The sequence below is a fragment of the Neophocaena asiaeorientalis genome, unplaced genomic scaffold (genome assembly GCF_003031525.2).
Source record: "Neophocaena asiaeorientalis asiaeorientalis breed wild unplaced genomic scaffold, Neophocaena_asiaeorientalis_V1.1 scaffold182, whole genome shotgun sequence".
NCBI classification, from domain to species: domain Eukaryota; kingdom Metazoa; phylum Chordata; class Mammalia; order Artiodactyla; family Phocoenidae; genus Neophocaena; species Neophocaena asiaeorientalis.
The window spans coordinates 1,507,326-1,521,717 of NW_020174648.1; the positions used below are offsets into that span (position 1 = coordinate 1,507,326).

A 14,392-nucleotide genomic window follows, 5' to 3' on the forward strand; every position below is an offset into this window, starting at 1 on the left:
GTAAACTGTAGACTTTGGGTGATTATGATGTGTCAATGGAGGTTCATCAACTGTAACAAAGGTACCACTCTGCTGCAGGATGCTCATAGTAGAAGAGGCTGCATGAATGTGAGGGCAGGGAGTATATGGGGACCCTCTCTACTTTCTGTTCAACTTTGCTGTGAACCTAAAATTGGTCTAAAAATTTTATTTTTAAAAATTAATCCAGGGCTTCCCTGGTGGCGCAGTGGTTGAGAGTCCGCCTGCTGATGCAGGGGACACAGGTTTATGTCCCGGTCCAGGAGGATCCCACATGCCACAGAGTGGCTGGGCCCGTGAGCCATGGCCACTGAACCTGCACATCCGGAGCCTGTGCTCTGCAACAGGAGAGGCCACAACAGTGAGAGACCCACATACCGCAAAAATAAATAAATAAATAAATAATCCAAAAGAAAAAAATAGGAAAAAACCCCACAAAAATTAGACTTAAATCAAACCATACCAGTAATTACACTAAATGGTATACACACCCCCATTAAATGACAGAGATTGACAGATTAAATAAAGAAGCAAGACAACCAAATACTGTCTAAAGGAAACACATTTTAAATATAAAACAGGTATGTTAAAAATAAAAGTATATAAAAAGATACACAGTGCTAACATCTAAAGAAAGCTAGCATCACTATGGTAATATCAAACAAAGTAGACTCCAAAACAAGGAACATTATGAGCCATAAAGAGGGACATTTCATAATGATAAATAGGGCAATTCATCAGGATCACATATCAATCCTAAATATGTATGCACCTAACAGAGATTTATAATATCTGAAGCTGAAAGGTAAAATAGACAAATTCACAATTATATTTGAAGATTTCAACACTGATCCTGCAGTAATTAATGGGAAAAGTAGGAAAACATCAGTAAAAATATAGAATTCCTGAATGACACTATAACCAACTTTACTAGTTGACATTTAAAGAACACTCTACCCAAATATAGCAGAGAACACTCTACCCAAACATTCCTTCAAAGTAGATATGAAACATTCACCCACATATATATATTTTGGGCCACATAAGTCTCAATATATTTACAAGGAATGAAATCAGACTATGTTTTCTTAACACAATCAAGTTAAATTATAACTCAACAACATCTCTGAAAAGTCCCCAAGTATTGGAAATTAAACAACATGCTGTTAAATAACCCATAAGACAAAAGAAATCACAAAGGAAATTAGAAAATATTTTGAACTAAATGAAAATACATCACATCAAAATTTGTGAGACACAGCTAAAGTAGTACTTACGGAAAATCCATAGCCTTAAATGTTTGTATTAGAAAAGAAGGACCAAAATCAATGACCAAATTTTCTTTTCTTGCTCTTAAGGTAAATATTAACCCAAAATAAACAGAAAGAAGGAAATAATACAGATAAGCACAGAAATAAATGAAATAGAAAACAGGTGGGAAAAATCAATAAAACCAAAAGCTGGTTCTTTGAAAAATCACTGAATAAATCTTTAGCCAGACTGATCATGAAATAAACAGAAATTATCAATATTAGGAATGAAAGAAGGCGCTTCACCACAAATCCTACAGATCTTAAAAAGACAATGAGTGAATATTATAAACAAATTTATTTCAACAAATTTGACAACTGAGATGAAATGGACATCTTCTTGAAAGACAAAGTATCAAAGCTCATTCAAAAAGAAATGGATAAAGAAAAAAAAAAAAAAAAAAAAAAAAAAAGAAATGGATAATCTGGGACTTCCCTAGTGGCGCAGAGGTTGAAAATCTGCCTGCCAATGCAGAGGACATGGGTTCAAGCCCTGGTCCAGGAATATCCCACATGCCATGGAGCAACTAAGCCCATGTGCCACAACTACTGAGCCTGCATGCCACAACTACTGAAGACCACACACCTACAGCCCATGCTCTGCAACAAAGAGAAGCCACTGTAATGAGAACCCCGTGCACCACAACGAAGAGTAGCCCCCGCTTGCCGCAACCAGAGAAAGCCCGCATGCAGCAAGGAAGGCAGAACGCAGCCATAAATAAATAAATTTATTTAACAAAGAAATGGATAATCTGAATAGCTCTTTATCTGTTAAAGAAACTGGGTCTGTAATTTAAAATCATTACCCAAAAAATCCCCAGGTCCAGACTGCTTCACTGATGAATTCAGTGGAATGTTTAGGGAAACCTAATACAAACTCTTGCCAAAAAAAAGAATGAAAACGTCCCAACTCAGTTCAAAAGGCCTGTATTACCATGATTCCAAAACCAGATAAAACATTACAAGAAAACTACAGAAAAATATACCTTATGAACATTAACACTAAGGTCCTTAACAAGAAAACAGCAAATCACATCCAGCAATATAGAAAAAGACATGATGGCCAACACGCTGGATTCATTCAGCAACATAAGGTTGCTTTAATGCTAAAAAAAAAAAAAACCAAATCAGTGTAATTTATCATACAAAGAGATTAAAAAAGAAAAAGCTCTATAGAATTCTGACTCCAATTACAATGTGTGTGAGGGTGTTTCCCCATATCCAAGCAATTCTTCAACACAAGCTGGGTGTCCTACAATTCAACTCAACTCTGACATTGGAGATTGCATTCAGATTCCAAGGTTAAGGGCCAAGTTCTACAAGACTGAACCCCCACCCCATCCTCTGACTTCAGATGACAATTGCAAGTCCAGGTTGTTACCTGAGCTTCTGATCCAGTGGCTACAAATCAGGTTTCCACAACCCTCTCCTTGGGTTCAATTTAATTTGCTATAATGGCTCAAAGAACTCAGAGAAACATTTTAATTACTAGATTACAGGTTTATCATAAAAGGATATAACTCTACACCATACACAAAAAGTAACTCAAAATGGATTAAAAACCTGAACGTAAGACCAGAAAACATTAAAATCCTAGAAGAAAACTTAGATGGTGAGCTCCTTGACCTCGGTCTTGGAAATGGTATTTTGAATTTGACACTGAAAGTAAAGGCAGCAAAAGCAAAAATAAACAAGTGGGACTACATCAAAACTAAAAATCTACGGCACAGAAAAGAAGATCTCGATAAAATGAATGGGAGGAAATATTTGCAAATCTTATATATGATAAGGGGTTAATATCCAAAATATATAAAGGACTCTCACAACTCAACATCAAAAAAAACTAAATAATTCAATTAAAAAACGAGCAGAGGATCTGAACATTTTCCCAAAAACATACAGATGTCCAATAGGTAAATGAAAAGTGGCTTGATATCAGTAACCATCAGGGAAATGCAAACCAAACCACAATGAAATATCACCGAACACCTGTTAGAATGACTATTATCAAAAAGACTAGAAATAACAAATGTTGGCGAAGGTGTGGAGAAAAGGGAACCTTTGTGCACTGTTGGGGGGAATATAAATTGGTGCAGCTACTATGGACAACAGTACAGAGAAACACCATATCATCCAGCAACTCCACCACTGGGTATTTATCCAAAGGAAACAAAAACACTAACTTAAAAAGATATCTGCATTCCCATGTTGCAGCATTATTTACAATAGCCAAGACATGGAAACAACCTAAGTGTCCATCGAACAATAAATGGATAAAGAAGTTGTGGAATATGTACATCAGCCATAAAACCAGAAGGAAATCCCACAATTTGTAATAACAATGGATGAACCTTGAGGGCATTATGCTAAGGAAAATAAGTCAGACAGACAAATACTGTATGATCTCCCTTACATGCAAAATCTGTTAAACAAAAATAACAACAACAAAAACCCAAACTCTTAGAAACAGAGAACAGATGGGTGGTTGCCAGAGGCAGCATGCTGGGGGCAGGCAAAATGGGTAAAGGTGGTCAAAAAGTACAAACGTCCAGTTATTATCAGTCCTGGGGATGTAATGTACAGCATGGCAATTATTATTTATATACATATTAATTGTATATTAATAATAATATATATTCTATGTTAATAATAATATGTATTCTATAATTAAAAGTTGCTAAGAGAGTAAATCTTAAAAGTTCTCATGACAAGAAAAACAATTTGTAACTATGTGTGGTGATGGATGTTAACTACACTTACTGTGGTGATCATTTCACAATACATACATATATCTAATCCTGTTGTAATCCTGTCGTACTGAAACTAATATAATGCTATATGTCAATTATATCTCGAGTTTTTTAATGAATGAAAAATAAATAAATAAAAAGATATAACTCAGGAAAAGTCAAATGGAAGAGATACATAGGGCAAAGTATATGGGAAGGGGCAAAGAACTTCCATGCCTTCTCCTGGCATGCCATTCTCCCCAAATCTCTAGGTGTTCACCAACCTGGTAGCTCTCTAAACCCAGACTTTTGGGGTTTTCATGGAGGCGTCATTATATCAGCATGACTGATTAATCATTGGCTATGACTGAACTTAATCTCCAACCCTCTAATTACATGGCTGACTCCAACAGCAACCCATCCTTAGGTGATTTCCAAAAGTTACCTCATTAAAATAACAAAAGATACCTTTATTGCTCTCTTTACTTAGGAATTTCCATAGGTTTTAGGAGCTCCGTGCCAGAAAAGGATGAAGACCAAATATGTATTTCTTATTATAAATCATAGTATCACATCCTATAATCATCTCAATGGATGGAGAAAAATTCAATATACGTTCATGGAAAAAATTCTCAGAATCTAGGAATAGAAGAGTATTTCCTCAATCTAATATAGGGCATTTATAAAAATGCTACAGTTAACATAATAGTTAATGATGAAAAAATGAATGCTTTTCCCCTATAGTTAGGAACCAGGCAAGAATTTTTACTCTCACCACTTCTATTCATTATTAAACTAGAGAAACTAGCCTTTGTTATAAGGTAAGAAAAAAAAGTCATATAGATTGAAATGGAAGTAAAACTGTCTTTACTCCCAGTATAAACTAGAGTCGAGTTTATCAAGTACCTTGATTCAAGGTCACAGGATACAAGGTCAATATACAAAAAAATTGATTTTCTACATACTAGCAATAATTAACTAGAAAATAAATTGACAATACCCTTTATAATAGTATCAAAAATATGAAAAATGTAGCTGTAAGTTTAACAAAATATATGCAAGTCTTGTTTACTGAAAACTATAAAACAGTGCTGAGAGAATTTACAGATCTAAATCAATAGAGAGCTATACCGTGCTCAGGAATCAGCAGATTCAATATTGTCAAGATGTCAATTCCACCCAAACTTATCTATAGATCCAATGCAATTCTCATCAAAATCACAGAGAGCATAATTATTTTTGGTAGAAATTGACAAGCTGATTTATATCAAGTTAAGTTTATATGGAAATTCAAAGAACCTAGAATAGCCAAAGCAATTTTTTTTTTTTTGTGGTACACAGGCCTCTCACGGTTGTGGCCTCTTCCACTGCGGAGCACAGGCTCCGGACACGCAGGCTCAGCGGCCATGGCTCACGGGCCCAGCCGCTCTGCGGCATGTGGGATCTTCCCGGACCGGGGCATGAACCCGCATCCCCTGCATCGGCAGGCGGATTCTCAACCGCTGCACCACCAGGGAAGCCCGCCAAAGCAATTTTTAAAAGAACAAAGCTGTAGGACCTAACCATATAATTTCAACATATTATAAAACTACAGTCATCAAGACAGTGTGATACTTGCAAAAAGACAGATCAATGTAGATCAGTGGACCAGAATAGAGAGAGAGACAGAGAGTCCTGAAAGAGACCTACACATAGATGAGGTCAACAGATTTTACAGAAGTGCCAAAGTAATAACGTAGTCCAGTGAGGAAAGAGTGTTTTTCAAAAATAGTGCTGGGGATTCCCCTGGCAGTCCAGTGGTTAAGACTTCAAGCTTCCAATGCAGGAGGTGTATGTTGGATCCCTGGTTGGGGAACTAAGCTCTCACATGCCATGCCCCATGGCCAAAAATAAATAAATAAAATTAAATTTAAAAATAATAAAAACTTTAAAAATAGTGCTGGAATAATTGGCTATCCATATGCAGAAAACTTTGATCCATACCTGGTACCTTACACAAAAATTAACTTGAAATAGACCTAAGAACTAAAATCAAAAAACTTCTAGAAGAAAACATAGAAAAATATTTTTGTGACTCTGGATTACCCAAAAATCTATTAGGTAGGCAAGAACCAAAAGAAAAAAATAAATAAATTAGATTTCGTCAAAATTAAAGACTTCCCCACAAAAGACAGGATTCAGGAAATGAAGAGGTAAGCACAGACCAGGAGAAAATATTTGCAAAACATGTCTCAATAAAGGACTTGTGGGCTTCCCTGGTGGCGCAGTGGTTGGGAGCCCGCCTGCCGACGCAGGGGACACTGGTTTGAGCCCTGGTCTGGGAGGATCCCGCATGCCGCGGAGCGGCTGGGCCTGTGGGCCATGGCCGCTGGACCTGCGCGTCCGGAGCCTGTGCTCCACGGCTGGAGAGGCCACGGCCGTGAAAGGCCTGTGTACTGCCAAAAAAATAAAAATAACTAAAATAATAAAAAATAAAGGACTTGTAACCAGCAGACATAAATAACTCTTCCAACTCAATACAAAGAAAACTCGATTTTTAATAATGAGCAAAAGATATTATTAGACACTTCAAAGAAGATATACAAATGGCAAATATACTTACGCAAGGATACCCAATATTATTCATCATTAGAGAAACTTCAGTTAAAGCCATAATGAGATACTACTATACACGCACTCAAATGGCTACTGTTTTTTAAACTGATAACATCAAATGTTAACAAAGATGCAAGTGGAACTCTTATACATAGCTCATGAGAAAGTAAAACTGCACAGCCACTTTGGAAACAGTTTGGCAATTTCTTAAAAAGTTAAAAATACTGTCTGACCCAACAATCCTACTCCTAGGTATTGACCCAAGAGAAATGAAGTCAATGTTCATACAAAGTGTAAGCAAATGTTCATAGCAGCTTTATTCATAATACCCCAAACAGGAAACAACGCAAATATTATCTAATGGTGAATGGATAACAAATTGAGGTATATCAGTACAGTGGAATGATACTCAACAAGAAAAAGGAACAAACCACTGATACATACTGGATAAATCTCAAAAGCATCCTGTTAAAGAAGCCAGACACAAAAAGCTAAGCATTATTTAATCCCACTTATATGAAACTCTTGGAAAGTCAAAATTATACTTATAGAAAGCAGTGGTTGTCTGTAGCTGTAGTTGGGGAAAGAGATCAACTACAAAGTGGCATGAAGGAACTTTGGGGAGATGATGGAAATGCTGTTTCTTGATTTTGATGGTGATTACACAACTAGATACATATGTTAAAACTCAAAGTGTACATTTTCAATGGGCAAATTTTACTATATGTAAATTATGTTACTAAAGCTAATTTTTTTAAGTTACAGAAATGAAGCACTTTTATGTCTTTCATTTCCATGTGCTTATTTTGAGCTCTACTTAGGTTGTTATCTTGCTAACATAATCAGGCTTTTGTTGGCTATATTCTAGTAGGTTTTACTCAAAGTCCTTCAGCATCATAGTCACAGAAAAATACCAGGATTGCAGTGCTCAGGGCCAGCCATTCAGGTGAAGATATTCATGAGTTAAGTTGCAAATATGCTTCTATAACTTTGGTGAGAAGCTGGAACTAGAGATACAGATTTGGGAGTCATCTGCAGAAAACAGTTGAAACCATGGAGTTGATAAAATTGTACTCTTTTTTCACTGCCACCTCTCACTTCTTAACTCATCCACAGAACCACAGGAAATGTTTAAGTTAAATGTGAAATAAGTGAATGACTTGAATTTTAAAAGGTCAGCTTTTCCATGAGAGCTAAGTAATAGCCACTGAATTTAAACATATTTTTGGTGTATTTATAACTCCAAAGTCGGATATCTCACCTGGTTTAATTTTTCAGTGTGATTCAGCCTTGAAGCCTCAACATTCGACCTAGAAGTATTCTCCATGTCCAGTATTTGCTTCGGTGGTTCCATGTTTGAAGTGGGTTGTGAAAAGCGTGCCATTGCTACTGGGGAGCCTGTGGGATATGACCCTTGTTGCTTCCTTCTAAAAGGCTGGGTAAAAATTTTACCTTTTGCGAATAAAAGAAGAGGAGAGAAAAATTATCACCAACAATTTCTAGTTTTCTGGTATTTATATATAGAGGCTAGGCCCTCAATTTAGAACTAAAAATTAAGTAAGCTTACATTTTTATATTATGTCAATAAAATTTACATACAAGGGAATGATTAGTAACCTACAGAAGAAAACCAAGAGATCGTAAGTGTGTTACTGAAAGGTTGGGGCTATCTAAAACGCCACTTAAGGACACCTGAATATAATTACAAAGAGGCAGGATTCAATAGGTATAAACCTAAAAAGCTGTATCCTGTTTAGGAGACCAAAAAGTCTTCAAATAAGGAATCTGCTTGAATTATGCTTTTCAAACTGGATAACCATCTAGTGGTATGGGGGGAGGGGTGGGGAATGAAAAGCTACAGAATAAAGGATATTCTTCTAGAGTATAGATTTTTTTTCTTCAAGATTTGTATGGAGGGGAATACTACAGGAGAGGTATATTCTGTTATACAACATGAAAGACAGATCACCGGACCCCACCATGGCCTAGCTCTTTCTTCACCCTAAGATCAAGCTCACACACAAAAAAAATTACTTCCAAGATATCCTGATGAGGAATAAGGTACCATGTATGGGGAAAATGAACAATTCAATCACTGGGAAGGAATATCCATCCCCCACAAGTCAGTAAGTTGGCAAACTGCTTTATACAACTCAATCTCACGTAAGTTTAATAGCATGAGTTACTCTCCCAAAGTTTGAGCAGCATAAGAATACTGATACAGGGAGTTCCCAGGTGGCCTAGTGATTAGGATTCCGGGCTTTCACGGCCGTGGCCTCGGTTCAACAGCTGGGGGTCAGAGAACTGAGATCCCACAAGTCGCACAGCAGGGCCAAAAAAAAATTGTTTTTAATTTTTAAAACAAATACTGATATAGTTGAGGTTTAGACTCGAAACACTCAGTGGCCCCTACAGCCTTCCCTGACCAGAGTCTGTAAACCCCCTAGCATATTCTTGTCAAATTACACTTCCCACCACAATTTAAATATTGGTTTGTAAATTCATGATATTCTCACGGTTCAGCTATATTAATCTAAATACAAATTTTGAGAAAAAAAGAAAATCATTGAAACAGGCATAGAATTCCCCAAATAGGCAGTGTACAGATTCTATACAGTCAAGGGTCTAGAGGGACACTATACAAATGATCACATCAGTTTTCTGAGCCCTTAAGGGAGACAGTGATTGGGTAGGAAAAGCTCACTGAATGAGCAGTAGTAAGAGTTCAGTATCTAACTCTAGCTGTACCACTTTTCAAGTCATGAAATTTTCAGAAAGTCATTTAACTTTCTTGAGCTTTGGCTTCCTTAACTATAAGGATAAGATTGGGTTACTCACCCAACTTGTCTATGGTATGAGAATCCAAGGTAAATTGCTATACAAATAAGGTGGTTATCATTACACTACATCAATTACTACAATGCCTGCTAGGATATCAAAGATCAGTGTTAGCAAAGATCAGATGGCAAATGCTACAAACTAGTATTATTATTATTATTTTGCGGTACGCGGGCCTCTCACTCTTGTGGCCTCTCCCATTGTGGAGCACAGGCTCCGGACGCACAGGCTCAGCGGCCATGGCTCACGGGCCTAGCCTCTCCGCGGCATGTGGGATCTTCCCAGACAGGGGCACGAACCCACGTCCCCTGCATCAGCAGGCGGACTCTCAACCACTGTGCCACCAGGGAAGCCCTAGTATTATTTTTAAAACTTTTCATTTTCCATGTTATATCTTCTTTACCTGAACACATATAACTAATGTTCTTTTTCAGTACTCTAGAGAGAGCTGATCTTGTGTTTTCATAATAATAGCTACCACTTATTATGAGCTTACTAAATGCCAGGCACTTTACAGACCCCCATCTCAGCCTGACTCCAAGAGGTAAGTATTATTACTCCTATTCTAGAGATGAGGGAACTAAGACTTAGACATTTTAAGTAACTCGCCTGAGATCATACAGCTAGCAAGTGGTAGAGCCAGGATGCAACTCCAACAAACTGTTGGAGCTTAGCCATTACATACATACGTACATATGTACTACAATTGCTCCAAAGTCTGCTGATCTGCAATAGTTACCAGTGCTAATATGCTTACCTGCTGGCCATCCGCTCTGCTTTTCCTCGGATAGGCTCTTCTTCAGCATCAACAAAGAACCTGCTCTGGTCTGTTCTACAGAAATGACATCTGCAGCGGCATTCAGTGCCTCAAACATAGAGAAGAAGCCATACTGCACATACTGGAATGATCGTCCAAATCGCTTGGCAAATGCGTTCTCAAAATCAGAAAGGAGAATAGGAGATAACGTCAAGAGGTCTTTCAACTCACTCTTCACGACAGCTGGAAGAACAGGGGGCGCCCTTCCTCGGTAAGGTACTCGCCGTTGAGATCTGGGCCCAAAGCAAACACTGGCCCTTCCCTTCTGCGTGGAGTTTCGAACCTTATGGCTGCCCCTCTGTTTTGCAACTAAACTTGCTATTCCTTTGGTGGATTCATCTGGAATGGCTAAGGAGGTGTGAAAAAAGAAACCATATTTAGGTGAAAACTTACTTCCTTCTTTATTCTTTGCATCTGTGGTTATATAATTTGTAACTCTCCAAGGAGCTGTGTATATAGGTGACATGATAAACACGAACCCTTGCCTGCTCCATTTCTTGCATTTTAGACAACAGCTTGTTAGCTTCTCTACTACAGGATGAAGAATGAACAGTAAAACCCAATTTAATATCACTGCTTCTAATTAACTCCTGAAAGATCTGAAACCCTGGAGATGAAGAATAACTTCCCTACAATCATGTTTCTGTGCTTTATGAAATTTTAAACGTGATTTCATAATTTGAAGTCCCACTGTTAAGTTTCTCCTGACTTAAGGTGCAATAATATTAAGTCACACGCACAATGTAGTTTTTGTGAATGCACAGTATTCTGGGGAAGGTTTCTTGGTTGTGCTGAAACTCTAACTCTGTCCACAACCTCTAAGGTGCCTATGATCCCTCTTCTCCCTCACAAAAGTAAAATCCCCTGCTGGGGATGCAGGATAATTGCAGAGCTAGAACAATTCTTTACTAAGTGATTATTATTGCAAAGTTCAAAGACCTTCAAACCTTAAACCTACCTTTCAGTATTACAGTACCATCCCCACAGGGGCAGACACTGACAACATCAGGCATATCCAACACCAGCTCCATGGTGGACCGATACCCAAGGTTTTGGAGGGGTAAACGGTTGCCAACCATAAAAAGGTACTCCTCTTCCAACTGCTCTGGGGTCAAACCATCTTTGGTGGAAATGAGAAGTGACCTTATTTCCTTCCTCAGGCATTCCTGTATACGCTCTTGTTCAGACATTGTGTCCTACAAGACTTAAGACAGAAACACTGCTCGTGAGGAAAAGCAGGCAAACCCAAGATGGAAAAATAAATACAATAAGAAGTCTAAAATGGCCAATAGTGGAATACAAACAACTGAGATGCGACTTCTACAGGTGATGAGGCAGAAGCAGTACCTCGAGGGTGCTCTGAAACTTCGTTTAGCAAAGTCCCCATACAATTCAGTCTTTATCCCAACCTGTGTTGATTAAGCCGTGTGCATCGCAAGAAATCCCTGCCACGGCCTAGTGTGTGAGAAGTCCGAGTTCCTGGCTCGTTTTTCGGTGAAGCGTTAACTCGGATTGCTCGGGGTCTCACTCTACACTGCAAACTTCGTATCAGATAAATCTATCGTCCACTCTTTGGGAACCAGGGCTGGAAAGGAGGCAAATGCAACACCCCTTTCCCAGCGCGAGGACAGGGCTCCGCGTAAAGACGCTCGCACCGGCATACTTTCTCCACCCCAAACCTATGCGGAGGATCCCCGCGTCCCCTTCCAAGTCAACGACCTCATCGTTGCCCACCCCCTCCCTACTTCGCTCGGGCGACGGGTGGAGGTGGGGTCCCCTGCCCCGCTCCCAACGTCTCTCAAGGGCGCCGGCAAAATGGGGACTTGTCCTTGCGCCTGCCCCGGGGACTGCCCACGACCCAGGGTAAAAGAGGCAGGCCGGAGGGAAGCAGGCGAAGCGCCCCTCACCCTAGAGCTGGCGCCGGCGCTGCCGTTGTGGGCCTCGCAAAGTCAAAGGCGCTCCCTTAACTAGCGGCCACGTAAGAGGAGCTGCGAAGCGGGTTGCGCGCCTGCGCACCGGTGCCGGAGGGCCCGCGTGGCGCTCCCACGGCGCCGCGTTCCGGCCCCTCAGGGACGGACTGTCGGGCAGGTCCTGACTGCTCCGGAGTCTAGCCTGGGTTCCGCCCCAGTCCTGGGGCCGCTTGACCTGGCTCCCAGGCAGCGTAGGTGGCCTTCTGGGATAGCCGGCGCCTGCCTCTTGCGACGTGCTTGGAAGACACGCGGTGCGGCAGCGCGCAAGAACCCCTCCAAAGACCTCCCAGCCAGGGTCAGGGAGGGTCAGTCCCGCCCTACGGACGGGCAGCCCGATAAGGAGGCTGCGAGGTTCTTAGCCTCGGTGTGCCTCTCATTCACCCGTGGAGCTTATTTAAGGAAGAAAAATGATGCCCAGGTCTGATCGGCAGAATTCTGATTCAGCAGGTCTAGGTCTATTGGGGGAAATTTTAGGCAATTCTGGTGCTTGGTGGAGAATCACTGCTGAGCTAGACAAATGCAACTTAGGCTCCCGGAAGAGAGGAATGGGTGAGGCAAGGAGGGCTTCTTTTTTTTTTTTTTTTTTTTTTTTATCCCCTGCATAGGCAGGCGGACCCCCCACCACTGCGCCACCAGGGAAGCCCAAGGAGGGCTTCTTGAATGACTAGAGAACATTCCAGGTGCCCCTAGAGATGAAAGAGCTGGGAAACTAAAGAAGAGGATGTATTTGAGCAAACAACCTGGGGGTGTATTTATTGGATAGGTGGAAAGAGCCAGATTTATAAGGTGCTAGAAAGCCAGAAAACAGTATATAAGAGGTGTAGACTAGAGAGGCATAGTATGAAGACTTTTACCTTAAAATATACAATCTAATTAAAGGAACTAGACAAACCAAAAGATAACCAAGGAATTCGAATCAAGAAGGAAATCAGAGCACACACATCTACTTTAGCTTCCATCTAAAATCCCATGACATTAAAAAAAAACAAAAAAACCTCTAAAAACAAAATGTTCCATCAATGAACCAGGAATATTTTGTAATCTCTGAAAGACAGAAAAGATTTATGGGCTGGTTTATAGCAGAACGGACAGGGCTAAATAGCGCAAATTAACAAAAAGGAAAATTATGAGACATGAAGAATGGATCCAGCCAGACGTTCCAACATCTGAATGACAGATGTTACAGAAACAACAGAATGGTGGTGAGGGTTGGACGTTTAAAAAGAAGAAAATGTCTCAGATTTGAAGAAAAACACAAATTTTCAGATTAAATGGGCCATCTGAGTCCTTCGGATAACTAATGAAACTAAGATCCCATCCTAGACAAAACCTAGGAGAAAAAGAAGAGCTTTTATATAGAAATAGGTTACCTACAAAGCAATGGAAATTAGACTGCCATTGGATTTCTCAATGGAACAATATCTTCAAAGCTGAAACTGGAATTCTTTACCAGTCAAATCAGCATTTAAGTGGAGGAAAAGACATTTCAGACACGGAGAAATTCTGAAAGTTTATCATCTCGCTAAACAACTTGAGAATGACTCCAGCAAAATGAACAATGGATTGAAAAACGACATCCCAGATTTTCATCCCCAATTATCTAAGATAATAGGTGACACCTATGGAGCACTTACTACATGCTCTTTGCATAGATTATCAAGTTTTCTTCCCGATTACTCTGAGAAAGGTACAGTTATGATCCCCACTTTAAAGAGAAGAAACTGATAGAAATGAAAAAGGATATAAGAGTGATAGGCAATAAAAACAAAACTTTTGATTGAATATAGAAAGTTATTGGTGAGTAATGTAAAAAAAAAAAAAAAGGATTTTTTACAAAGATATTCTGGAGCTAAGTCCCAGATCAATAACTGCTGAGTGTCAGGGGCTGTTTCTTCAATAAGGAGACCCCCTTTGGAAGAGTAGCTACAACTGGAATTATCACTTGCTTGGGTTTACAGTAATGCACTGTCATTCTCTGAGACCTGTCAGACTTCTGTGATGGCTAAACTGGGAAGTAAATGGGAATGAGGTGGGAACCATCACCCTAGCATCTTTCACGCCTTTGATGGTGACACTCACCTCTGGAATTCTCCAGGTATGTGGTAATGCTTTTGA

The 14,392-nt window shown here is 39.7% G+C and overlaps 1 protein-coding gene across 1 annotated transcript in view; it reads right to left on the bottom strand.

The window, feature by feature from the left end:
- TDRD5 (tudor domain containing 5) overlaps positions 1-14,392 on the bottom strand; it is a 96,058-nt gene that overhangs the window by 79,096 nt on the left and 2,570 nt on the right. Inside the window, exons 2-4 of the mRNA XM_024758813.1 lie at positions 11,266-11,511; positions 10,248-10,655; positions 7,914-8,104 (exon numbers count right to left, since the gene is read on the bottom strand). Of these exons, the coding sequence (XP_024614581.1) occupies positions 7,914-8,104; positions 10,248-10,655; positions 11,266-11,497 (831 nt within the window). The 5' untranslated portion in view covers positions 11,498-11,511. The remainder of the gene's footprint in view (positions 1-7,913; positions 8,105-10,247; positions 10,656-11,265; positions 11,512-14,392) is intronic.